The sequence below is a fragment of the Loxodonta africana genome, chromosome 21 (genome assembly GCF_030014295.1).
Source record: "Loxodonta africana isolate mLoxAfr1 chromosome 21, mLoxAfr1.hap2, whole genome shotgun sequence".
Classification (NCBI taxonomy): domain Eukaryota; kingdom Metazoa; phylum Chordata; class Mammalia; order Proboscidea; family Elephantidae; genus Loxodonta; species Loxodonta africana.
Genome location: NC_087362.1, coordinates 27,198,576 through 27,225,812, shown reverse-complemented (window position 1 = coordinate 27,225,812; position 27,237 = coordinate 27,198,576). Strand labels below are relative to the sequence as shown.

General features: G+C 47.5%; 1 protein-coding gene and 1 gene segment (V, D, J or C); one reads left to right on the top strand and one right to left on the bottom strand.

The window, feature by feature from the left end:
- Positions 1 to 27,237, bottom strand: part of LOC104846689 (immunoglobulin heavy constant gamma 1-like) — an 868,336-nt gene that overhangs the window by 293,512 nt on the left and 547,587 nt on the right.
- Positions 1 to 27,237, top strand: part of LOC111752811 (uncharacterized) — a 355,617-nt gene that overhangs the window by 136,410 nt on the left and 191,970 nt on the right. For 4 of the 5 annotated variants that reach the window (XR_010318810.1, XM_064273601.1, XM_064273603.1 and 1 more), the window contains exons 5-7: positions 11,709 to 11,907; positions 12,061 to 12,168; positions 20,834 to 20,925. Coding sequence is in view for 4 of the 5 variants with exons in the window: in XM_064273601.1 (XP_064129671.1) it covers positions 11,709 to 11,907; positions 12,061 to 12,168; positions 20,834 to 20,925 (399 nt within the window). In the remaining variant the exon portion in view is untranslated. The remainder of the gene's footprint in view (positions 1 to 11,708; positions 11,908 to 12,060; positions 12,169 to 20,833; positions 20,926 to 27,237) is intronic. The other variant, XM_064273602.1, reaches the window with a different exon arrangement.

The following is a 27,237-nucleotide window of genomic DNA, read 5'->3' as shown; positions in this document are numbered from 1 at the left end:
CCAACTGTACTTCCCCCGCCCTCACCCCAGGGTCTGGGAGACATTGGGACTTGTGTGGAGCGGGTGGTTGGTGCTATGGGTGGTGCTACTGTGTTACCCTAGTCATAGTCATCTACCACAGCTCGACGCCCTGTGACCAGAACTGGGGCTTGAGCCGGGCAGGGTGGCTGCAGTGAGGGTCCAGGGAGCCTCTCTGTATAGCTGCAAGGCTAGCTGGTGGGCTGGGGGAGGAGGTGCTCAGGCTGTCAGTGCTGCTAGGCATCTCAGAGTGAGGCTGAGATCGAGGGGGCATGGGGGGACAGGAGAACGGCCACACCATGAATGGTGGTCTGGCTGCACTGGCTGAACTCAGGATGCTGTGGGGCCGTCTTTGGAGTCACAGGCAGGTTGGTAGGAATTCTGTCTGACCTGTACTGCCTGCGGGGGCCTGTGGTGGACTGGGATGGATGGCAGGGAGAAGGAAAGAGGGTTGGATGACACAAAGCAGGACTCTGGTACTAGGCTGGGAAGAGGAGGGAAGTCCTGCAGGGCATGGATTGGGCCTGTGTTAGAGGAAAGGCATCAGGACCCAAGTGGCTCAGGTCCCATCTGACTCCACTTGGTTCCTGGCCTAGATGACTGAGGAGGGATTCCTGTGGGGCCAGCTCCTGGAGAGGCTGCTCTGGGACCCCCTTTCCTGGAGGCTGGCAGATTTCTAGCACAGTGTCCCAGAGGATGACCTCATCAAGAGGATGCTTTGCGGAGAACGCTACACTATGCTCTTGTGGGGAGGAGCTCTTAATGACCTCGAGGTGGATGGGGTCCATGATAGGCTAGAGATCAGTTGTTGCCCGAAGGAGTGGCACTTCACATGCTGCCTCAGTGAACTTCTGTGCAGTGAATACTGGGCCAGCTATACCATCCTTTCCTTTTCCAGTCCCTGGAGGCTCCTAGGCAGAGCTGGAACTGACTCCCCTTACCTTCTTGGGGTCCTCCACATAGGGGGTGGGGGCTTGGCTGCAGTCATGCCCACTGGGGACCAGTGTGAACAGTGCTCCCTCAAGGGTATAGGGAGGGTTGCTAGCAATCCTGCTGTCTCCCTCTGTTGGCACCTTGCTCTGTGGGCCATGGAGGTCTCTGCGTGCTGGGTGTCTGCCTAAGGGGAGCTTGAGCAGGGGTGAAGCGCCGAATGGTCTCTTCTGTCTTGCCTGACTTCCTGTGGCCAGACACATGCTGGTATCCAGGATGGCTGTGATCCAAGTGGAACCTGAAAAGCTCCCAGCTAAGGGTAGGATGGATGCTATCCTTGAGTCTTGTGCTCACCCTGGCCATGCTACCCCAGGAGCTGAGAGGCAGGTTTTTGCTACAGGCACTTATAGTTACAGAATGGGAGGGTTCTAGACAAAAAGCCCTCTGTTCCTGGGCCCCTGTACTGCTACAGGCTCCTTGGAGGGCTCACCTGGCCCAGGTGACCAGAGCCCCAGGCCATAGATCTCTGCTTGGTGGTCTTCTCTGCACATGGGGCAGGCTGGCAGGCTGGCCCAGTCCCTGCACTCCTGGCCCCTGGGAATGTGTCTGAAGTGATGCTCTGTTCTGCAAGTATGAAGGAGCCCAGCCCCCGGGAGCTGTGGTCATAAGGTGAAGGTTCATAGGGGGTTGCCCACACTTTCTTCCCTGGTATGGGGTCTGTGCAGGAGGGCTGCCTGGGAGTGTCTGTTTTCTGTGGGCTGTTGTCATGCAAGATGGACCATCTGACCAGTGGTCCAAGAGAGACTGAGGAGGAGAGAAGCCATTACTAGAAGGTTGTTTGTTTCTGAAGTATGAGCATGGTACTTGGTTGGGTCCTAGGGAAGGTGAAGTGAGCGGCTCAGCTAACAGAAGGCCAGGCTGATCCAGAAGCCCTGCATGATGTCCCCAGGAAAATGGCTGTGCCAGCCCTTGGCTGTTTGGACCTGGTTGTCCACTGTCCTGCCAGCACTGCCGTTTTTCCTGGGAACTTCACTGGTTAGGGCCTCAGAGCTGCCCCTTCTTGAGCCACATCCGGTGGGCAGGGTCTACTTAGTGGCCACAGCCCTGCTGGACACCCCAGCCCTCAATGGTGCCTACCTGGGGCCTCTCTTTGAGTCACCCATTCCAGCCTTTCCACTGAGAGAAAGAATTCTAAAGGGAAACCACTCAGCCCAACCCACCTTCCTCATAGGCTGCAAGATTCAGTTCTCATCCCAGCCTGCTACTTGTCTGGGCATGGGGTGTTGGGAATTATGGGATGCAGGTTGTCAGGTGTAGCAATGTGATGTGGAGTGCAGAGAAGTATGCCCAAAAGTCCCATTGACTGCAAGTCTGGGGCAGTGCCAGAGAAGCAGAGGTATGCCAATTTCCTGTTGCCCCTTTTCAAAATGGGGTGGCATTGTAGAGTGGTGTGTCTGAGGTGCATAGATGTGGCCCTGAGATGTGGACCAACCCTGAGGGAGGAGGGAGGACTTTTGTGGGCTGTCTAGTGGAAGCCAGCAGACAATCTCTTTGGGTGGGAGTTCAGCAGGAGTGTCCCCACGATGAGCGAGATTAGGCTGAGTCGGGGATTGTCTTTGGTCCATCTGCTTTGTGATCCTTATGGATTTCCATGGCAGGGTCTATTTCATGATTCCTCTGGGGCTTGCTGGTCTGGGTAGCCATGTCACCACCATGGTGCTATACCTGCTGGTTTGGGTCATGGGCCAAATGGCTGCGGTACCCGAGGAATCCGTGGTGTGTATTCCTGTTTGTCTTAGTTATGTAGTGCTGCTATAGCAGAAATACCAGAAGTGGGTAGCTTCAACAAACAGAAATTATTCTCTCACAGTTTCAGAGGGTAGAAGTCAGAATTCAGAGCTCTAACTCTAGAGGAAGGCTTTCTCTCCCTCTCTCTGCTCTGGGGAAAAGTTACAGTCTCTTTTCAGCATCTTTTCCTAGGTTCCTTGGGAGATTATACAGCTTGTATCATGTAGTTGTTTGCTTCCTTAACCTGCTCTTTTATATCTCAAAAGATATTCACTGAAGACATACTCTATGCTAATATAGCCTCACTAACATAACAAAGAAAATCGATATGCCAGTGTGCTTATAACAAGAGGTATAAAATACAAAAACCAAACCCACTGCCCTCGAGTGGATTACAACTCATATCAACCCTATAGGCAGAGCAGAACTACCCCATAGAGTTTCCAAAGAGTGCTTGGTGGATTTGAACTTTTTTTTTTTTTTTTAAATTTTTATTAAGCTTCAAGTGAACATTTACCATTCCAATCAGTCTGTCACATGTAGGTTTACCTACATCTTACTCCCTTCTCCCACTTGCTCTCCCTCTATTGAGTCAGCCCTTACAGTCTCTCGTTTCGTGCCAATTTTACCTTCTTCCCTCTCTCTCTATCTTCCCATCCCCCCTCCAGTCAAGAGTTGCCAACACACTCTCCCGTGTCCACCTGATTTAATTAGCTCACTCTTCATCAGTATCTCTCTCCCCCCCACTGACCAGTCCTTTTCATGCCTGATGATTTGTCTTCGGGGTTGGTTCCTGTCCTGTGCCATCAGAAGTTCTGGGGAGCATTGTCTCTGGGATTCCTCTAGTCGCAATCATACCATTAGGTGTGGTCTTTTAATGAGAATTTGGGGTCTGTATCCCATTGGTCTCCTGCTCCCTCAGGAGTTGACTCTTGTGCTCCCTGACAGGGCAGACATCGATTGTGGCCGGGCACCAACTTGTTCTTCTGGTCTCAGGATATTGTAGGTCTCTGGTTCAAGTGGCCCTTTCTGTCTCTTGGGTTCTTAGTTGTCGTGTGACCTTGGTGTTCTTCCTTTGCCTTTGCTCCAGGTGGGTTGAGACCAATTAATGTATTTTAGATGGCTGCTTGTTGGCATTTAGGACCCCAGGTGCCACAATTCAAAGTGAGATGCAGAGTGTTTTCATAATAGAATTGTTTTGCCCATTGATTTAGAAGTCCTCTCAAACCAAGTTCCCCAGACCCCAGCCCCTGCTTCGCTATCCTTTGAAGCTTTCATTTTATCTCGGAAACCTCTTTACTTTTAATCCTGTCCAATTAGGCTGACCTTCCTTGTTTTGAGTGTTGTCTTTCCCTTCACCCAAAGCAGTTCCCATCTACAGATTGATCAATAAAAAGCCCTCTCCCTCCCTCCCTCCCTCCCTCCCCTCTTTGTGACCACAAAAGTATGTGTTCTTTTCCGTTTTTTCTATTCCTCAAGATCTTATAATAGTGGTCTTATACAATATTTGTCCTTTTGCATCTGACTCATTTCGCTCAGCATAATGCCTTCCAGATTCCTCCATGTTATGAAATGTTTCAGAGATTCGTCACTGTTCTTTATCGATGCGTAGTATTCCATTGTGTGAATATACCACAATTTATTTACCCATTCGTCCGTTGATGGACATCTTGGTTGCTTCCAGCTTTTTGCTATTGTAAACAGAGCTGCAATAAACATGGGTGTGCATATATCTGTTTGTGTGAAGGGTCTTGTATTTTTAGGGTATATTCCGAGGAGTGGGATTTCTGGTTTGTATGGTAGTTCTATTTCTAACTGTTTAAGATAACGCCAGATGGATTTCCACAGTGGTTGTACCATTTTACAATCCCACCAGCAGTGTATGAGAGTTCCAGTCTCTCCGCAGCCTCTCCAACATTTATTATTTTGTGATTTTTGAATTAATGCCAGTCTAGTTGGTGTCAGATGGAATCTCATCGTAGTTTTAATTTGCATTTCTCTAATGACTAATGATCGAGAGCATTTTCTCATGTATCTGTTGGCTGCCTGAATATCTTCTTTAGTGAAATGTGTGTTCATATCCTTTGCCCACTTCTTGTTTGGGTTGTTTGTCTTTTTGTGGTTGAGTTTTGACAGAATCATGTAGATTTTAGAGATCAGGCGCTGGTCTGAGATGTCATAGCTGAAAATTCTTTCCCAGTCTGTAGGTGGTCTTTTTACTCTTTTGGTGAAGTCTTTAGATGAGCATAGGTGTTTGATTTTTAGGAGCTCCCGGTTATCTGGTTTCTCTTCATCATTTTTGGTAATGTTTTATATTCTGTTTATGCCCTGTATTAGGGCTCCTAGGGTTATCCCTATTTTTTTTATCCATGATCTTTATCGTTTTAGTCTTTATGTTTAGGTCTTTGATCCACTTGGAGTTAGTTTTTGTGCATGGTGTGAGGTATGGGTCCTGTTTCATTCTTTTGCAAATGGATATCCAGGTATGCCAGCACCATTTGTTAAAAAGACTATCATTTCCCCAATTGACTGACACTGGTCCTTTGTCAAATATCAGCTGCTCATACGTGGATGGATTTATATCTGGATTCTCAATTCTGTTCCATTGGTCTATGTGCCTGTTGTTGTACCAGTACCAGGCTGTTTTGACTACTGTAGCTATATAATAGGTTCTGAAATCAGGTAGGGTGAGGCCTCCCACTTTCTTCTTCTTTTTCAGTAATGTTTTGCTTATCCGGGGATTCTTTCCTTTCCATATGAAATTAGTGATTTGTTTCTCTATTCCCTTAAAGTATGACATTGGTATTTGGATTGGAAGTGCGTTGTATGTATAAATGGCTTTTGGTAGAATAGACATTTTTACTATGTTGAGTCTTCCTATCCATGAGCAGGGTATGTTTTTCCATTTAAGCGTGTCCTTTTGAATTTCTTGTAGCAGAGTTTTATAGTTTTCTTTGTATAGGTCTTTTACATCCTTGGTAAGATTTATTCCTAAATATTTTATCTTCTTGGGGGCTACTGTGAATGGTATTGATTTGGTTATTTCCTCTTCGGTGTTCTTTTTGTTGATGTAGAGGAATCCAAGTGATTTTTGTATGTTTATTTTATATCCTGAGACTCTTCCAAACTCTTCTATTAGTTTCAGTAGTTTTCTGGAGGATTTCTTAGGGTTTTCCATGTATACGATCATGTCATCTGCAAATAGTGATAGCTTTACTTCCTCCTTACCAATCTGAATACCCTTTATTTCTTTGTCTAGCCTAATTGCCCTGGCTAGGACTTCAAGTACGATGTTGAATAAGAGCGGTGATAAAGGGCATCCTTGTCTGGTTCCCGTTCTCAAGGGAAATGCTTTCAGGTTCTCTCCATTTAGAGTGATATTGGCCGTTGGCTTTGCATATATGCCCTTTATTATGTTGATGAATTTTCCTTCAATTCCTATTTTGGTGAGAGTTTTTATCATAAATGGGTGTTGGACTTTGTCAAATGCCTTTTCTGCATCAATTGATAAGATCATGTGGTTTTTGTCTTTTGTTTTATTTATGTGATGGATTACATTAATGGTTTTTCTGATATTAAACCAGCCTTGCATACCTGGTATAAATCCCACTTGATCAGGGTGAATTATTTTTTTGATGTGTTGTTGGATTCTATTGGCTAGAATTTTATTAAGGATTTTTGCATCTATGTTCATGAGGGATATAGGTCTAAAATTTTCTTTTTTTGTAATGTCTTTACCTGGTTTTGGTATCAGGGAGATGGTAGCTTCATAGAATGAGTTGGGTAGTATTCCGTCTTTTTCTATACTTTGAAATACCTTCAATAGTAATGGTGTTAAGTCTTCTCTGAAGGTTTGGTAGAACTCTGCAGTGAAGCCATCTGGGCCAGGACTTTTTTTTGTTGGGAGTTTTTTGATTACCATTTCAATCTCTTTTTTTGTTATGGGTCTATTTAGTTGTTCTACTTCTGTATGTGTTAGTTTAGGTAAGTAGTGTTGTTCCAAGAATTTATCCATTTCTTCTAGGTTTTCAAATTTGTTAGAGTACAATTTTATGTAGTAATCTGATATGATTCTTTTGATTTCATTTGGTTCTGTTGTGATGTGGTCCTTCTCGTTTCTTATTCGGGTTATTTGTTTCCTTTCCTGTTTTTCTTTAGTCAGTCTAGCCAATGGTTTATCAATTTTGTTAATTTTTTCAAAGAACCAGCTTTTGGCTTTGTTAATTCTTTCAATTGTTTTTCTGTTCTCTAATTCATTTAGTTCAGCTCTAATTTTTATTATTTGTTTTCTTCGGGTGCCTGATGGATTCTTTTGTTGCTCACTTTCTATTTGCTCAAGTTGTCGGGACAGTTCTCTGATTTTGGCTCTTTCTTCTTTTTGTATGTGTGCATTTATCGATATAAATTGGCCTCTGAGCACTGCTTTTGCTGTGTCCCAGAGGTTTTGATAGGAAGTATTTTCATTCTCGTTGCTTTCTAAGAATTTCCTTATTCCCTCCTTGATGTCTTCTATAACCCAGTCTTTTTTCAGGAGGGTATTGTTCATTTTCCAAGTATTTGATTTCTTTTCCCTAGTTTTTCTGTTATTGATTTCTAGCTTCATTGCCTTGTGGTCTGAGAAGATGCTTTGTAATATTTCGATGTTTTGGATTCTGCAAAGATTTGTTTTATGCCCTAATATGTGGTCTATTCTAGAGAATGTTCCATGTGCACTAGAAAAAAAAGTATATTTTGCAGCAGTTGGGTGGAGAGTTCTGTATAAGTCAATGAGGTCAAGTTGGTTGATTGTTGTAAGTAGGTCTTCCGTGTCTCTATTGAGCTTCTTACTGGATGTCCTGTCCTTCTCCGAAAGTGGTGTGTTGAAGTCTCCTACTATATATGTGGAGGTGTCTATCTCACTTTTCAATTCTGTTAAAATTTGATTTATGTATCTTGCAGCCCTGTCATTAGGTGCGTAAATATTTAATATGGTTATGTCTTCCTGATCAATTGTCCCTTTTATCATTATATAGTGTCCTTCTTTATCCTTTGTGGCGGATTTAAGTCTAAAGTCTATTTTGTCAGAAATTAATATTGCTACTCCTCTTCTTTTTTGCTTATTGTTTGCTTGATATATTTTTTTCCATCCTTTGAGTTTTAGTTTGTTTGTGTCTCTAAGTCTAAGGTGTGTCTCTTGTAGGCAGCATATAGATGGATCGTGTTTTTTTATCCAGTCCGTGACTCTCTGTGTCTTTATTGGTGCATTTAGTCCATTTACATTCAGCGTAATTATAGATAAGTAAGTTTTTAGTGCTGTCATTTTGATGCCTTTTTATGTGTGTTGTTGGCCATTTCATTTTTCCACATGCTTTTTTGTGCTGAGACGTTTTTCTTAGTAGCTTGTGAGATCCTCATTTTCATAATGTTTAACTTTGTGTTTATTGAGTCGTTACGTTTTTCTTGGCTTTTTTCTTGAGTTATGGAATTGATATTCCTTTTTGTGGTTACCTTTTTATTTACCCCTATTTTTCTAAGTAAAACCCTAACTTGTATCCTTCTATTTCGCCTTGTATCACTCTCCATCTGGCAGTTCAATGCCTCCTATATTTAGTCCCTCTTTTTGATTATTTTGATCGTTTAGCTATTGATTTCCATGATTTCCTGTTGTGTGTATTATTTTGTTTATTTATTTATTTTTTAGAATTAGTCTTAATTTGTTTGTTTTTGTGCTTTCCCTGTTTGAGTTGCGTTGATATCAGGACGTTCTGTTTTGTGACCTTGTATTGTGCTGGTACCTGATATTATTGGTCATCAGGCCAAACAATCTCCTTTAGCATTTCTTGCAGTCTTGGTTTAGTTTTTGCAAATTCTCTAAACTTGTGTTTATCTGTAAATATCTTAATTTCTCCTTCATATTTCAGAGAGAGTTTTGCTGGATATATGATCCTTGGTTGGCAGTTTTTCTCGTTTAGTGCTCTGTATATGTCGTCCCATTCCCTTCTTGCCTGCATGGTTTCTGCTGAGTAGTCTGAACTTATTCTTATTGATTCTCCCTTGAAGGAAACCTTTCTTTTCTCCCTGGCTGCTTTTAAAATTTTCTGTTTGTCTTTGGTTTTGGCAAGTTTGATGATGATATGTCTTGGTGTTTTTCTTTTTGGATCAATCTTAAATGGGGTTCGATGAGCATCTTGGATAGATATCCTTTCTTCTTTCATGATGTCAGGGAAGTTTTGTGTCAGGAGTTCTTCAACTATTTTCTCTGTGTTTTCTGTCCCCCCTCCCTGTTCTGGGACTCCAATCACTCGCAAGTTATCCTTCTTGATAGAGTCCCACATGATTCTTAGGGTTTCTTCATTTTTTTTTAATTCTTTTATCTGATTTTTTTCCAGCTATGTTGGTGTTGTTTCCCTGGTCCTCCAGAAGTCCCAGTCTACATTCTAATTGCTCGAGTCTGCTCCTCTGACTTTCTATTGCGTTGTCAAATTCTGTAATTTTATTGTTAATCTTTTGGATTTCTACATGCTGTCTCTCTATGGATTCTTGCAACTTATTAATTTTTCCACTATGTTCTTGAATAATCTTTTTGAGTTCTTCAACAGTTTTATCAGTGTGTTCCTTGGCTTTTTCTGCATTTATCCTAATTTCATTTGTGATATCTTTAAGCATTCTGTAAATTAGTTTTTTATATTCTGTATCTGATAATTCCAGGATTGTATCTTCATTTGGGAAAGATTTTGATTCTTTTGTTTGGGGGGTTGGAGAAGCTGTCATGGTCTGTTTCTTTATGTGGTTTGATATGGACTGCTGTCTCCGAGCCATCACTGGGAAACTAGATTTTCCAAGTAGTCAGCTAAAAAAAAATGCAGTCAGATCCCTATCTGAATTCTCTCTCTGGCTCCGGGTATTCGGATGTTAATGGGGTCGCCTGGGAAGGGTGGGGGAGGGATCTGAGAGCTAGGAGTGTAGCACCACAGAATATAGAGCTGAACACCACGTTCACGCTCCGCCCCCGTTCGCCAAAATCCGGGCTGGACGGGTCCCTGGCTAGGACACTGCTTTCCTTGCTCGGAAACCAGTCCCTTCCTCCTGGGGACTTCCTCCGGTGCGCGGCACCGCTCGTGGGCACTGGGTGGGCGTTTCCCGCACGAACGGGTGGGCCCGCCCCCAGGGTCTATTCAGGCGATTATAATTAGATCCCGCGGTCACGCCCCGCCTGTGCGCCCCAAATCCCAGCGGGATGACTTCCGGGTTGAGACGCTGCTTTCCCTGTTCGGGAACCAGTCACTTCCTCCCCGGGACTTCTCCTTCCAGAGCGCCACACCTCTCGCGCGAACTGGGTTGGCGTCACCTGCACGGCCAGGTGGGCCCGCCCCCTGGGTCAATTCAGGGCAATAAAAATGGACTCCGTGCTCATGCCCCGCTCGTGCGCACGCCCAAGCCCCAGCAGGACGGAACCCCGTCTGGGACGCTACTTTCTGCGCTTCGGGACCAATCAGTTCCTCCGCACGGCCAGGTGGGCCCGCCCCCTGGGTCAATTCAGGGCGATAAAAATGGACTCCGCGCTCACGCCCCGCCCGCGCGCGCCCAAGCCCCAGCAGGGCGGCACTCTGTCTGGGACGCTACTTTCTGCGCTTTGGGACCAATCAGTTCCTCCCGGGGACTTCTCCTTCCAGTGTGCCGCACCTCTCGCGCAAACTGGGTGGGCGTCACTCGCACGACCAGGTGTTCCCGCCCTCTGGGTCAATTCAGGGTAATAAAAATGGACCCCGCGCTCATGCCCCGCCCGCGCGCGCGCGCGCGCGTGCCCAGATCGCAGCGGAATGGCTCCCCGTCTGGGATGCTGCTTTCCCTGTTTTGAGACCAGACACCTCCGGGGATTTCTCCCTCTGGTGTGCCGTGCCACACGCGCGGACTGGGCGCGCGTCCTCCCGCACGAACGCGTGGGCCCCGCCCTGGGGTCACTCCAGGGAAACACAGCTGACCCCCCCCCCCGCGCGCGCCCCGTCGGCTTCTCGCCTAACTCCCGGCGGACGGCACGGCACCCCAGCTGGGACGCTGTTCTCCCCCCTCTCAGATCAGTCACTGCCTCCCGGGTGTTTCTCCCTCCGGCTGCGCCCCTACGCCGCCTGCGCCAACCTGCTAGGCTTCCTCCCGGGATGGGTTCGGGGGGGAAGGGGTGGGCCCCCTTTCTGTGCCGTCTGCCCCCCTGGGCTCTGCCCCAGATCGAGCTCCGAAGGTCACCTGCCTGGTGCGCTGGCTTCTAGTTCTGAAAACAGTCGCTGTCTGCCCGTATTTGTTCGTCCTCCGTCTCTAAGTCTGTGCTTGTTGTTCAGAGTTCATAGATTGTTATGTATGTGATCGATTCCCTTGTTTTTCCGAGTCTTTGTTGCAAGAGGGATCCGCGGGAGCGTCCACCTAGTCCGCCATCTTGGCCCCCCTCTGTCGGATTTGAACTTTTGACCACTAGTTTAGCAGCCTTAGCACTTAACCACTACGCAACCTCGGTTTCCAAAGCAGAGGTACAGGGGTTAGGATTTACAACACCTATTTTGGGGGAACACAGTTCAGTCCATAACACCTTTCAAAACCCTGGTCAGGGCTTCAGATCCTGGTGAGAGGGGCTGAGGTATAGGGATGGGTTTTTGAAAACCTTTGTGAGGCTGTGGCCATAACAACCAGAACCATAACAGTAATATCACAGTGGTGCACACCTACCGCCAATCCTCCTCTGGCACGATGGAAGGAAGGCAGTTCCAGAGGTAGAGACCTGAGTTGGGGCTGGGCTTCACACCTGAGGGGTTTCTTGCTGAAACATCTGGGGGCCTCTCGGGGTGATATGGCTGGCTATGCCAGGCTTTCCCGGATTCCCCCTGAACTGGTGGATGTCTGTCCATCATGGAAATCATCCCTCCCACCAGTGCAGCGGCAACTAGGGTGGGTGAATGCCCATCCCCACTGTGCATCAGTTACATGGGGGCCTTTTATATCCTCAGGGACAGCAGTACCTGCCCCAGGAAGGCTGGACCAGGGAAGAGAGTTCAAGACGGGAGGTCAGGGGTTCTCCAGTCCAGGGGCGAGGGACTTCTAGGACTGTGAATTGGAAGTTTATTCCTTATTCTGTAAGAGACCACGTGTACTTTAGGGGCAATACCTGTGTTCTAGGAGCTCCTCCCAGCTGTGGCCCTGCCCCAGGTAAGTCCTCAAGCCCCTGCCCTTGCCACATAAGTCCTCCCAGGCTGGCCTTGATGTTGATGGCCTGTGAGGGGCATCTGCCTCCACCTCTGACTTGTGCCTTGGTGTTCCTGCTCAGGGGAATCTTGACTCTTTTGCTGGCTTCTCCTTCAGGGAGTGAGGTGTGGATGGTGCCCAGAGACCCTGAGCTCCACAGAGTGACAGGTGGGAAGGAGAGAAGCCACAGCTCAGGGCCTGGAGAAGGTCCCTCACTGCTAAGGGGTAAGTTTGGAAACAGTCCTCTTACATTCTTTCACTAAACATCCTGTTGGAAATGCCCTATCTATGCCTGCTGAAAATTTTAAAATATAAAAGGAGTGGTATGTTCCCTCTTCCTCTCCCCCCATGCCTACCAGGCTGGGTTTTCCTCTGTGATCACCTGCAGGAGCTAGCCTTAAGGCCCTCTTGGTATTCTCTGTGCACACACTCAGAAGGATAAAATTCCTTGGTGAATACCTGCCTCATTCCCACCTCCCTTGTGAAGAGCTGGTGTTATGCATTGAATTGTGTCACCAAAAAATGTGTGTCCACTTGGTCATAGTCTTGTTATTGTGTGATTGTCCACCATTTTGTTGTCTGATGTGATTTTCTTATGTGTTGTAAATCTGCCTCTGTGATGTTAATGAGGCAGACTGAGAGGTATTATGTTAATGAGGCCAAACTCCATCCAAAGTCTAGGTTGTGTCTTGAGTGGATCTCTCTTGAGATAGAAAAGAGAGATATAACAGCAAGCAGAGACAGTGGGGGACCTCGTGCCACCAAGAAAGTAGTGCCGGAAGCAGAGGACTTCCTTTGGACTCAGGGTGCCTGTGTTGAGAAGCTCCTAGACCACAGGAAAATCAATAACCAGGACCTTCCTCTAATCCCACAGAGAGAGAAAACATTCCTCTGGAGATGGCACCCTGAATTCAGACTTCTAGACTACTAGACTGTGAGAGAATAAGCTTCTGTTTGTTAAAGCTACCCACTTGTGGTATTTCTGTTACAGCAGCACTAGATAACTACGACAGCAGGTCAGCAGGCCTCCGACTGGCTCTGCTGCCCCCAAAACTGGGCTCCTTTTCTGTTGTCATTAGTGGGACATCCTTGTCCCTGTGTCTGTGTCTCTAATCTCCGGCATCCACAGGTGGGTGGCAGGTTGGATGCCTTGTGTCCTGTGGGAAATGACAAGCACTGCTAGGCTGTACTTCAGCGTGGTGCACCACATGTTTTGAGTGAGACTTTGGACCAGTGCTGTGTCAGTGTGGGATCCAGAGATACTCCAATCGTAATATTGTCACAGTGACACATGGCCCCACACAATCCTCCTGCTGGGACAACCCCATTCACCTACTGCACAGGGTGGTATGGAGCTCAGATGAGGAGGGATGACTCTGACCAGTCCTCTGGGGGCCAAGAAACAGCTATTTTCCAGGGCTGTTGCTTGTGGCCCTGGTGAGTGCTGGGGCTGCACTGTGGCTTAGGAGGAGACCCATGGTGGACAAATCCCTGCATGGGGTCCTGAGTGTGTGGGATGGTTTTCCTGTGGGTGCTCCAGGAGAGTCTTGGGATCTAGAGCAATTTCCATCTGGTGCTCTCTGTCTCTCTTGGCTGAGTAGACTGTAAGGCATCAGGGTATTGCATCCCTCCTGAGATTGGGTCTGCTGAATGTTGTAGCTTCTGGATCAAACCTGGGATGTCCCTCACACCCTGGGTGCCCAGGGCCTGGGAATGGGGCAGTGGCCCCTGCGGAATCATCGGTCTTTCAAGGAATGGTTACAATTCTTCTAAGTTATCGGATTATCTAGTATAGAATTTTTCATGATATCTCATTATTATCTTTTCAATGTCCATGGGATCAGTAGTGATGACTCTTTTTTCATTTTTGGTATTAGTAATTTGTGTCTTCTCTTCTCTTTTCCTGGTTGCCTTGGCTAGAAATTTTTCAATTTTACTCATCTCTTCAAAGATACCTGCTTCTGGTTTCATTGATTTTTTTTTTCTTTTAAATTTCTATTTTCAATTTCATTGATTTCTGCTCTATGTCTATCATTTATCTTATTTTGCTTATGTCAGATTTAGTTTGTTCTCCCTTTTCTGATTTTCTAAAACGGGAGCTTAGAATATTGATTTTATATCTTCCTTCTTTCTAACATACGCATTCAATGCTATAAATGTCTCTCTAGGCCCTCCTTTTACTGCATCCACACGTTTTGATAAGTTGTCTTTTCATTTCCATTTAGTTCAGAGTATTTTTAAATTTCCCTCACACTCCTCTTTTGACCCGTGTGTTATTAAAATATTTGTTTTATAATTTCCAAAAATTCTGATATTTTCCAGCTGTCTTTCTGTTATTGATTTCTACTTTAATTCCATTGAGGTCTAGAACATACTTTTAATGATTTCTATTCTTTTAAATGTGTTAAAGTGTGTTTTATGTCCTGATGATCCACTCCCAAGACCCCCTGAGCTTCCTTCCTGGTCTCACATTGCATGCATGCAGATGTTTACACTGCTATGATGGTCATCTGTACCTGGCAGTGAACCCCAGGGGTCAGGATGCTTTTGTCCTGGACTCTCAGGGCTTGATATGCACTAGAGGTGCTAGAATATTTACTGAAGAAATGAAATACTTTGGGATTGGGAGTGAATGAAGAAACATATTGTTGACTGGTGGTGGGGAACAATTTGCAGAGAAATGTACATGGTGATAGATCTTTAAGTTAAAAGCAGCATCTGAAAATCTCCACGTACTGTTTTTAAGTGGAAGGGGAAGGACTGAGGCCGCAGAAAGCTGAGATTTGTGGCTGAGAGATAGGACAGGAGGGGCTGGAGGTCTCGGAAGCTACAGGACCTGGGCTTGAAGGAGGGGCATGAAGGGAAAATTGATGCCTTAAATGTGATTTCTGAGGCCTTGCTGCCTTATAGCTTAGCTGCTACCTGTGTGTGGAGGGTGCAGGTGTGGGGCTTGAGGTGGGGCTGCCTCCTGCCCAAGGGGCACCACAGGTCCCAAGGAAGGCTAGCTGACTAAAGTCCTCCATAACACTGTGGTTGCCAAGGCCATGGCTGACATGGAACTCAGGCTGTCAGGTCCATACACCCCCATCCTGTTTGACTGTAGCTGCCCTATCAGGATCTTGGAAATTTGGCTGATGAGTGATGCCCTGAGCACTCCTTCTTGTGTGGTGTAGAAGACAGGCTCTGGGCTGGAGTGATGATATGGGAGAAAGAGGTTGGTGAGCCCATATGGGGGTAGCATGGGGAATGGGCTGAGACCTGTCCCACCCAGCCAGATGAACACCCTGCTGCTCCACTGTGCATTTAGGGTACCAAGAAGAGCCTGGACCCTGACTGGTGTGGCATTCGGAAAGCTGGCACAGATACTTAATCAAGACCGTGGAGGGATATAGGCTGGACTGTGGACTCCACAGAGGCCTGGCTGCCAGGATGATCTCCCCCTAGTGCTGAGAGCAGTGGGCTTGACTAGGTTGCAGGTAGGCTGAAGGCCAAAGAGGTGGAAGCTTTGCATGTCTCTTTCTTGGGGTAGGAGGATCCACCACCTACCCAAGGTCCCCAGGGAGCCCCCAGTGAGCCTCCAATGGAATCTTCCTGGCACACTGCTGCCTCCCCAACTCTGACTTGGTGTGGGCTATGTTGTGTTGGAAGTCTGAGTATCACCTAAACTTCACCTTCACTGTGCTAGTCCTGTCAGGCTTCCTCAAAGGACCCTGGTTGAGCTCCATCCCCATAGCAGGTATCCCCAAATTCGCTCCCAAGGACTTCATCCCCGGCTCATTCTTTCTAGCCCTTTTCATGAAGCAAAGTCCCATGTGGGGTCCGGGCTGTTAGGGTGTGGTGAGTGTGAGAGCCTGGCAGGGCTCAGTGTTCCAACACTGGCCTTTCTGTCTGTCTCCCACCCCTGCTGGCTGCTGTTCATCCAGTTTCTGCTGGGATTCAGTTTCTGGCTTGGTCTTGCACACAGTGGTATCTGCTATCATAACCACCTTGACTCAGGGCAGCACAGAATCCCTCTGTACCTGCCACTGCCTTTGGAGAACTGTACCAGGCAAGACTGCATGGGTGTGGGCTTGAGGAGCTCTACGGCCTTGGCTCTGAGCCTCTCTAGTTACCGAGGCCACTGGGTGAGATTTTCGTGAGACATGTGTCACGGTGGTTCCAGCTATAATTACTATGTCGTGGACGTGCACAAATTCTGCTAGGCCTGCCCAGAGCAGTTCTCCTGGGCAAACATTGCCCTTTCTGTCCTTGACAGGGTTCGGTGGATATTGTTCAGCTCTGGGCTTTTCTCCAGAATTCCATGTTTGGAAAGTCAGTGCACAGGTCAAGATTTGCCCCTAGGTGCAGGGGGTGAGGTTGTGTTTGGGGGTTGCCTGCAATATAATGGTCATCTGGATCATAGCCCCGAGATTAAAGCCCAAGCCAGGGTGGCCTGTTTTCCCTCTTTGCTGTCACTGTGCACTCCCTACCTCCTCAGTGCTGCCCCAAAGGGGTCTGCTACCCCAAATCCGGACTGTGTTGGCTACCATGAGAGGAGGCAACATGAAGGGTTTTTGGCTCTGGTCTGAGCCACTATGGGGTTAAACCTGAAGTGAGTGGGTTCTGTACAGAATGTCCACTTGGCCAGACTGAAGACCAGGTTTCTCAGGGATCACGAGAGACACAGTGGGGAGGCAGGAATGGGGTGGTGTTGGCCAAGGAGCATCTTCAGCTGAGACCTCCACCCCAAGCTTCCGGGGTCACTCCCCTCCACCGTCATCACTGTCTACTGTGCCCTGACCAGGTACTAGGTGGAGGAGATGGGACCTGGAGACGGGCCCCACCCCTAGGGGTAGGAAGGGAGGTATGGATGGGTTCTTCCCCTGTGTGCCCCAGCAGGTGTCTTGACTGGTATTTGCTAGAAAGTCAGCCACAGTGGTAGTAACTACCATAGTAGTATCACTGCATTAGAGCCTCATACCAAATCTTGGGCATCCAGCCTCTGCGCCCCCATCTGGCATGGTTTCTTGGTGCTTCCCACTGGTGGAAGGAAGCGACAACCAGCAGAGGAGAAGAAGGAGAGGCGAGGGCTTGGGTTTTCTGATGCCAGTGTATGGGTGCTTGAGGGTAGTCTGGTAGAAGTCCCTGGAGCTTGAAAGGGGTGAAACCTAGAGTCCTGGGGTTACCCCCCCATCTCTTCCCAGATAGACTTCTCTACCCTTCTGGAGTGGTGGCCCTGCTGTGGAGAAGGGTTGCACAGGCCTCCATCCTGCCCTTCTGTGGCCTCTGGTCTGGGCTGTGCGTTGTGGTTCTATTGTGGATGCTGCACAGGACAGAGCAGAGTCTTGGGGCACTGACAACTCTAAGCTGTCTGTGTTTGTTCTCCGGGCCCTCGGGAGGCTGTGCAGGCAGGGGTCCAGTGGTCCAGTGTGGGATGTACTGGGTGGGGTAGGGTTGTATGGGGGCCAGTTAGCGAGGTCTTGCCCTTCGTTGCACAGGAGCTCATGCTGGCCACCAACAGGCAGTTGGGCAGCCTCATAGCCTATGAGGACCTGGGTCTGTTCCTGCCCTTGCTCAGGGTCAAGAGAGTCTGTGAGGTCAGGCTGGGAGCTAGTGCAGGCCAGGGAAAGAGTGGCCTGAGCCTGCCCAGCTGAAGGATGCATACTGTGGTTTCTCTTAAGGTTTACGGGTGGCACTGGGGAAGCTGCAGCCGGAGGCCTGGGTTTCTGAGCACTACTCAGTGTAGCGGAGGTGGATAGCCAGAGTCCTCTTCTGCAAAGGTGCCTCCTGCGTGGGCATCGGGTGAGGGTTCTTGCTGTTGACAGGCCTGAGGCTCTGCCTCCGGAGCTTTGTTATAGAGAGGGGGTCACACTTCGAATCCCCAGGAAATTTAGGAGGACAGCACGAGGTAATCAACCAGGTCTGGAGTTGGCAGGAGCCAGGTGATTTTGAGCAAGGGCCATGCCACTGTGGTAACTACTAGTACCCCACTGCCCACAGTGACAGGGCTCAGACAATATTGCCTACCCCTAGGGGCTGGAGGCCCACAGAGGGCCTCAGAGGACTGGGCCATGTGCCCCTGGGAAGCTGAGCCACAGGTAGAGGGGGGAAGGATATCCGCAAGGAAAGAGGGTGGCGGCTTAGTGGAGGCCACCTAGGGAAATGTGGGGGTACACACTCTAGGTTCATGCCTTAGAATACTTGGTCTTCTGGAATTATCCCAGTTGCCTGTGCCAGCAGCTAGGGTTTCAGGTCCCTCCCTAGCAGTCTGGGTGAGCCTGCCTTAGGCCCTTCACTGTTCGCCCCTCACTTTCCCCATCGTTAGGGAGTGATGATGGAGGCCCTATGGATCATGCTGGCAGAGGAGGAGGGGTTAATTTTGTAAACCCCTGATGCCAGCCCTGGGTCTCCCTTAGCCTTTGCCTAGTCCTACACCTTAGCCTGCACTGCCCCTTCGACCATTCTTGGGCCCTTGTGGTCATGACTGGGGTCCACACCCCAAGCACAACTATCCTTCCCTCCAACTTTCCAGAGTCACAGAAGACAGTTTGCAACTGCCCTCCCCCACTCCTACCACAGGGTCTGGGAGGCTCTGAGGCTTGTGTGGAGAAGGCGGTTAGTGCTATGGGTGGTACCACTGTGATCACCATAGTCGTAGTCATTTACCACAGCTCGGTGCTCTGTGGCAAGAACTGGGGCTAGAGCCGAGGCAGGGTGGCTGCATCCTCAGAGGTAGAGAGGGTTCAGGCTGGCAGCCTGGATCATTGGCCACAGCTTCAGGGCTTAGCTGGTATGCTGGGAAGGGGAGGTGTTCAGCCTGTTAGAGCTGCTGCATGTCCAAGGGTGAGGCTGACAATATGGCAGTATGGGGGGACAGGAGAATGGGGACACCAGGAATGGCGATCTGGCTGTACTTGCCGACTTCCAGATGCTGGGGGTCTCCTGAGGGGTCATAAGAGTTTCATCTGTCCTGTGCTGCCTGCAGAGGCCTGTGACAGGCTGGGATGGATGGCAGGAGAAGGAAAGAGGGTTGGATGCCTGTCAGCAGGGCTCTGGTACTGGGCTGGGAGTTGGAGGGAAAGCCTACAGAGTGTGGGCTGGGCGTGTGTTAGAGGAATGGCATCAGGACCCACCTGAGCTCAGGTCCCACCTGACTCCTCCTGGTTCCTGGCCTAGATGGCTGAGTTGTGGCCCTGATATGTTGACCAACCCCGAGGGAGGATGGGGGACTTTTGTGGGCTATCCACTGGAAGCCAGGAGACAATGTGCATAGTATACCCACTATGAGTGAGATTAGGCTGAGTTGGGGGTTGCCTTTGGCTTGACTGTTTCATGATCCATATGGACTTCCTTGCCGGGGTCTCTGTGGTGACCTCCCAGGGATCTGGGAGTCCAGGTAACCATGTTACCACTATGGTGTTATACCTGTTATTTTGAGTCATGTGCCACATGGCTGTGGTACCCACCCCCCCAAATCCAAGATGGCGTGTCCACGTTTGTCTTACTTGTCTAGTGCTGGTATTGCAGAAATACTGAGAGGGTAGCTTCAACAAACAGTAATTATTATCTCACAGTTTAGGAGGCGAGAAGTCCGAATTCAGAGCTCTAACCCTAGAGGAAGGCTTTCTCTCTCGCTCTTTCTCTGCTCTAGGGAATGGCCCTTGTCTCTTTTCAGCTGCTATTCCTGGGTTTCTTGGAAGAGTACGTGGCTTGTATCATGTTTTTGTTTGCTTGCTTAATCTGTCCTTTTATATCTCAAAAGACATTGACTCAAACCACAATCTACACTGATACTGCTAAATTAACAAAGTTATGAAAACCATTTCCAAATGGGATTATAACCAGAGTTATAGGAGTTAGGATTTACAACACATATATTTGAGGGACACAATTCAATCTATAATACCTTTCAAAATCCTGCTCACATCTGCAGTTCCTGGTGTGAGGGGCTGGGGTGTAGGGATGGGTTTTTGTAAAGCATTTTGAGACTGTGGCCAGAATAACTATAAGCATAAGCAGAGTAATACCACAGTGGTGTATGTCTGCCCTCAAACTCCCTCTGGCAAGGTGGCAGGAAGGCAGCCCCAGAGGTAGAGACTTTCACTTGGGGCTGGGCTTCACGCCTGAGGTGTTGCTTGCTGAAACATCTGGGGGGCCTCTCAGGCTGAGGTGGCAATGCTAGCAAGTACTGGAACTGGTGGCTGTCTGTCCATCATGGAACTCATCCCCCCAACCACTGCAGAGGCACCTAGGGTGGATAAGAGCACACCCCCACAATGCATGGGTTACTTGGGGGCCTTTTATATCCTCGGGGCCAGCAGTACTTGCCCTAGGAAGGCCTGAGGGAGAAGCAGAGGCCAAGATGCGAGGTCAGGGGCTCTCCAGCCCAGGGGAAGAGACACCTAGGACTGTGAATCAGCAGTTTGTTCCTTATTCTGTAAGAGTGCGGTGTGTGTAACTTAGGGGTAGAGACCTGGGTCCTAGGAGCACCTCCAGACTGTGCTTGTGGGTCAGCAGCCACCCAGCCCTGCCCCCTTCATTCATCCAGGCTACCTTCCATGCCAATGCCCAACAAGGGGCGTCTGCTTCTACCTCTGGCTTGTTCCTTGCTGTTCCTGCTCAGAGGACTCTTTGCTCTTTTGCTGGCTTCTCCCTCAGGGAGTGAGGGGTGGATGGTGCTCAGAGACTCTGAGGTCCACAGTGGGGCCGGTGGGGAGGAAAGAAGTCACAATTTAGGATGTGGAGAAGTTCCAGAACTGCTAAGGGGTAAATTTAAAAAGTACTGTTACAATTGTTCACTAAAAGTACTGTTATAAATGCAGTCTCTGAGACTGGTGAAAATTTTAAAATATATGGAAGAGTGCAAATGAACGGGGCATGTCTCCTCTCCTTCTCCCCCCATGACTACCAGGCTGGGCTCATCCATTTGATCACAGGAAGGGTCCTGACTTATGGTCATCTTGGTGTTCTCTTGCACACACTCAGAAGGATCAAAACACCATGGTGAGTACCTTCCTGGGTTCCACTTCCCTTGTGCAGAGCTGTTGTGATGGATTGAACTGCGTTCTTCAAAACTGTATGCGAACTTCACTAGGCCATGGTTGCTAGTATTGTGTGATTGTCCACCATTTTGTATGTGATGTGATTTTCCTTTGTGTTCTAAACCCTACCTCTATGATGCTAATGAGGCAGGATTAGAGGCAGTGATGTTAATGAGGCAGGGCTCAATCTACAAGATTAGGTTTTATCTTGAGTCAGTCTCTTTTGAAATATGAAAGGGAGAAGCAAGCCGAGAGACATGGGGACCTCAGGCCACCCAGAATGTAGTGCCAGGAGTATAGCACATCCTTTGGACTCGGGGTCCCTGCACTGAGAAGCTCATAGGCGATTGGAAAATGGATGACAAGGACCTTTCTCCAGAGTCCACAGAGAGAGAAAACATTCCCCTGGAGCTGGTGCCCTGAATTCAGACTTTTAGCCTACTAGACTGTGAGAGAATAAGCTTCTGTTTGTTAAAGCCACCCTCTTTTGGCACTTCTATTACAGTAGCACTAGATACTTAAGACAGCTGGTCAGCAAGCCCCCAACTGACCCCGCTGCTCCAGGAGCTGGGTCTCCTTTTATATTGTCATCAGTGGGACACCTTGTTCCATTGTCTCCAAACTCCTGCACCTGTGGGTGGGTGGCAGGTCACATGACCTGTGCCCTGTGGGAGTTGATGGTCACCAGAAGGCCAGATCCTAGGGTACTGCACCTCGAGCTTGAGGTGGGACTTTTGTGCAACAGCTGTGTCACTGTGGTAGTAGCAGTAACCCCCACTGCAATATTGTTCCAGTGACACGTCCTACGTACCCAGGGCCTCGGGATGGGGCAGTGGCTGGCCCCTGGGGAACCTTCTGTCTGCTGGACACAGGGCTGGGGCCAGACCCTGTGTCTTGCTTTAGCTGGGCTGGCCTGGGTTGGGGGAGGGTTTGGGCAGCACTTCCGTTTGGGGAGGGAGGGGTGAGAAGAATCGAATGGATCCCAAGTGTACCCAGTCTCCTAGGGTACAGGAGATGACCTCTGTGCTTGCAGGGGACACATGCCAGGAGAGAGACCACCGGAGGCCAGTGCGGAGCCAGGGCTTCAGCGTTGCTCTCTGTGAATGTTGCGCACATGGGCCAGGTTTGGAGGTGGGGGCAGTCCCCAGTGGTGCTGCTGGTCTGGAGAGTGTGGAATTGGGGAGGCTACCTTGAGGATCCCTCTTGGTGGGCAGCTGTGGAGCACGGCCTGCATCCAGACTGAAGAGGAGCTGGAACTAGAGGTTCCTTCAGCAGGAAGGTGTCTGTGGGACCTCAGGAGAGTGAGGCCCAGGGCACATCTGCAATTTCTCTGGGAAAACTTTCTAATCTGTTGTAGTAGAGCCACTGGCAGACTGTAAAATATTTTGAAAATTAAACCAAAAAGTGAAAGTAAAAATCAATTCATTCTTTAAATTACCTTTCCCTGATTCATCTGTTCTATTTACACTCCTGTCATCACATGGCGTGGGGTCCTTTTGAGCCCTTTCATCCCTCCAGGGAGCTCCGCTCTTGCCATACGTGCTTTGTAAACTGAGAAAGTTTGCAGGACATTCCCGTTAATGGCTGCACCATGAGTTCTTTAGTCAATAGCTTGCTTCCAACTTTTACGATCACAAATAATTGTCTGAAGAATGTCTATTCATAAAATGTTTTCTGTCTCTTCCTAATATTTCCTATCCATTCGTGTTTCTTTTGCAATTTGTCTGTTATATCGTTTGTCCATTTAAGAGTTTTGCTATTTTTCTTCTTAGCATCTGTGAGTTCTTTGCACACTAGTGTTATAAAACATTTACATATTTGCTGACTATTTTAAGTTTATTATTTGTCTTTAAATTTTGATGCCTCTTAAGTGTACAAAACCTCTAAGTGTGTTATCTAGTTTCATGATTTAGGTTTTGGAGTGAAGCTTTGTCTGACTGGGTGGCTTTTTGGGTCTCTCTTTGGAGCCTCCGTCTTCTGTCTGGAGGGCTGGTTCAATGTCATTGTTCTCCTTCATGGCACCAGTGCTCCTGCTGGGACTTCCGTTTCTTCCAGTACACCTTCCGTTTCTATTGAGGCTACCGTGAGGTTCTCATTTCTCTAAGTGTTGGAGTGAAAGATAAATAGTTGCCAATTCCTGGTTTAATCTTTGATCCATGAACTGGACGGAATATGATTTTTAGTATTTCACTTATGACTTTTGGTTCTTTATTCCTATGGAAATTAGCCCTCATTTCTCTTTTTGGGGACTTTGTTGGATATTGGTATCAAGGACACGGTTCATGAAAGGAAATTTCCCATGTTTTTCAGAGTTCTGAAATGTTTTCACAGAGTGGGATGACCAGTTTTGTGAAAGTCTGAAAACCTACCCATCTGAGCCTGAAGGAGTCTATGCCATCTGAATTGTCACTATTTGATGCTAACGAATGCATCCCATGTCTGCTAAATCCTCCCCTGTACAAGAGCTGTGCTGCCATTGAAGTGAGTTAAGGCATCCAGAATGCTCCCAGTGGAGGTGGTACATGGTGCAGATGGTCTGGGCACTTAACAAAGTGCCACGGTGAAGACAGTGGGGGCACTCGGTGAGGATACAGCCACGGGAGGGGGACATAGTGTTGGCGATGACTGTGGCACCTTTTCTTGAGGAAACCTCACTGGGATGGACTATGAAAAGGAGAGGAGAGACCGAGAGAGACAGCAATAGACATAGAGAGAGGTGAGACAGAGAGAGAGACAGAGACAGAGATACAGAAAGACAGTGAGACAGAGACCAACTGAGAGAGGCAGAGACAGAGGTGAGACAGAAAGTGAGACAGAGTGAGATAAAGACAGAGAGATAGCGAGACAGAGACAGAATGAGATAGAGACAGAGACAGAGAGAGAATAAGAGAGATTTAGACAGATATAGAGAAAGAGACAAAGAGAAGTGACAGAGATAGAGAATTGAGATCCTGTCTGTGCTCCCTGCCTGAGAGGTTATTTGCTGAAGAACCTAGGGAACCTCTCAGGGTTGTGAAGCTATACCTGACTTGGTGGGTGTCTGTCCATCTTGGAGCTCAGGACCCATCCACCACTGAAGTAACATATAGAGTAAGTGCCCATCCTCACCGTGCATGGGTTACTTGGAGGCCTTTTATATCATTGTGGTCAGCAGTACCTGCCCCAGGGGGGCTGAAAGAGATGCAGAAGCCAAAGGGGGAGATCAGGAGTTCTCCAGCCCAGGGGAGGCGGACACCTAAGACTGTGAATCAGAAGTGTGCTCCATATTCTGTGAGAGCACAAGGTGTGACTTAGGGGCAGAGACCTGGGCCCTAGGAGCTCCTCCCAGCTGTGGCTGTGGATCAGCCGGTGGCCCCTGGCCTTGCCCTCTAGGTCCTCTCAGTACGGCCTTGACTCCAATGCCCTGAGAGGTTTCGCTTGCGTCCACCTCTCACTCATGCCTTGGTGTTCCTGCTCAGAGGACTCTTTGCTCTTTTGCTGGCCTTTTTTTTTTTTAACTTTTATTGAGCTTCAAGTCAACGTTTACAAATCAAGTCAGTCTGTCACATATAAGATTATATACACCTTACTCCATACTCCCACTTGCAGTCCCTATAATGAGTCAGCCCTTCCAGTTTCTTCTTTCATGACAATTTTGCCAGCTTCCAACCCTCTCTACCCTCCCATCCCCCCTCCAGGCAGGAGATGCCAACACAGTCTCAAGTGTCCACCTGATACAAATAGCTCACTCTTCATCAGCATCTCTCTCCTACCCACTGTCCAGTCCCTTCCATGTCTGATGAGTTGTCTTTGGTAATGGTTCCTGTCCTGGGCCAACAGAAGGTTTGGGGACCGTGACTGCTGGGAATCCTCTAGTCTCAGTCAGACCATTAAGTATGGTCTTTTTGTAAGGATTTGGGGTCTGCATCCCACTGATCTCCTGCTCCCTCAGGGGTTCTCTGTTTTGCTCCCTGTCAGGGCAGTCATCGGTTGTGGCCGGGCACTGACTAGTTCTTCTGGTCTCAGGATGATGCAAGTCTCTGGTTCTTGTGGCCCTTTGTGTCTCTTGGGCTCATAGTTATTGTGTGACCTTGGTGTTCTTCATTCTCCTTTGCTCCAGGTGGGTTGAGACCAATTGATGGCATCTTAGATGGCTGCTTGTTAGCATTTAAGACCCCAGACGCCACATTTCAAAGTGGGATGCAGAATGTTTTCATAACAGAATTATTTTGCCAATTGACTTAGAAGTCCCCTTAAACCATGGTCCCCAGACCCCCGCCCTTGCTCCGCTGACCTTTGAAGCATTCAGTTTATTCCAGAAACTTCTTTGCTTTTGGTCCAGTCCAGTTGAGCTGACCTTCCATTTATTGAGTATTGTCCTTCCCTTCACCTAATTTTTTCTTCACCTGAAGTAGTTCTTATCTACTAACTAATCAGTAAAAAACCCTCTGCCACCCTCCCTCCCTCCCCCTCTCATAACCACAAAAGTATGTGTTCTTCTCAGTTTATACTATTTCACAAGATCTTATAATAGTGGTCTTATACAATATTTGTCCTTTTGCCTCTAAGTTCGCTCAGCATAATGCCTTCCAGGTTCCTCCATGTTATGAAATGTTTCAGAGATTCGTCACTGTTCTTTATCGATGCGTAGTATTCCATTGTGTGAATATACCACAATTTATTTAACCATTCATCCGTTGATGGACACCTTGGTTGCTTCCAGCTTTTTGCTATTGTAAACAAAGCTGCGATAAACGTGGGTGTGCATATATCTGTTTGTGTGAAGGCTCTCATTTCTCTAGGGTGTATATCCTGAGGAGTGGGATTTCTGGATTGTATGGTAGTTCTATTTCTAACTGTTTAAGATAACGCCAGATAGATTTCCAAAGTGGTTGTACCATTTTACATCCCCACCAACAGTGTATAAGAGTTCCAATCTCTCCGCAGCCTCTCCAACATTTATTATTTTGTGTTTTTTGGATTAATGCCAGCCTTGTTGGAGTGAGATGGAATCTCATCGTAGTTTTAATTTGCATTTCACTAATGGCTAATGATCGAGAGCATTTTCTCATGTATCTGTTAGCTGCCTCAATATCTTCTTTAGTGAAGTGTGTGTTCATATCCTTTGCCCACTTCTTGATTGGTTGTTTGTCTTTTTGTGGTTGAGTTTTGACAGAATCATATAGATTTTAGAGATCAGGCGTTGGTTGGAGATGTCATAGCTGAAAATTCTTTCCCAGTCTGTAGGTGGTCTTTTTACTCTTTTGGTGAAATCTTTAGATGAGCATTGGTGTTTGATTTTTAGGAGCTCCCAGTTATCTGGTTTCTCTTCGGCATTTTTGGTAATGTTTTGTATTCTGTTTAGGCCTTGCATTAGGGATCCTAAGGTTGTCCCTATTTTTTCTTCCATGATCTTTATTGTTTTAGTCTTTATGTTTAGGTCTTTGATCCACCTGGAGTTAGTTTTTGTGCGTGGTGTGAGGTATGGGTCCTGTTTCATTTTTTTGCAAATGGATATCCAGTTATGCCAGCACCATTTGTTAAAAAGACTATCTTTTCCCCAATTAACTGACGCTGGGCCTTTGTCAAATATCAGCTGCTCATATGTGGATGGATTTATATCTGGGTTCTCAATTCTGTTCCATTGGTCTATGTGCCTGTTGTTGTGTCAGTACCAGGCTGTTTTGACTACTGTGGCTGTATAATAGGTTCTGAAATCAGGTAGAGTGAGGCCTCCCACTTTCTTCTTCTTTTTCAGTAATGCTTTACTTATCCGAGGCTTCTTTCTCTTCCATATGAAGTTGGTGATTTGTTTCTCCATCACATTAAAAAATGACATTGGAATTTGGATGGGAAGTGCACTGTATGTATAGATGGCTTTTGGTAGAATAGACATTTTTACTGTGTTAAGTCTTCCTATCCATGAGCAAGGTATGTTTTTCCACTTAAGCAGGTCCTTTTTAGTTTCTTGTAGTAGTACTTTGCAGTTTTCTTTGTATAGGTCTTTTACATCTTTGGTAAGAATTATTCCTAAGTATTTTATCTTCTTGGGGGCTACTGTGAATGGTATTGATTTGGTGATTTCCTCTTCGATGTTCTTTTTGTTGATGTAGAGGAATCCAAGTAATTTTTGTATGTTTATCTTATAACCTGAGACTCTGCCAAACTCTTCTATTAGTTTCAGTAGTTTTCTGGAGGATTTCTTAGAGTTTTCTGTGTACAAGATCATGTCATCTGCAAATAGAGATAATTTTACTTCCTCCTTGCTAATCCGGATGCCCTTTATTTCTTTGTC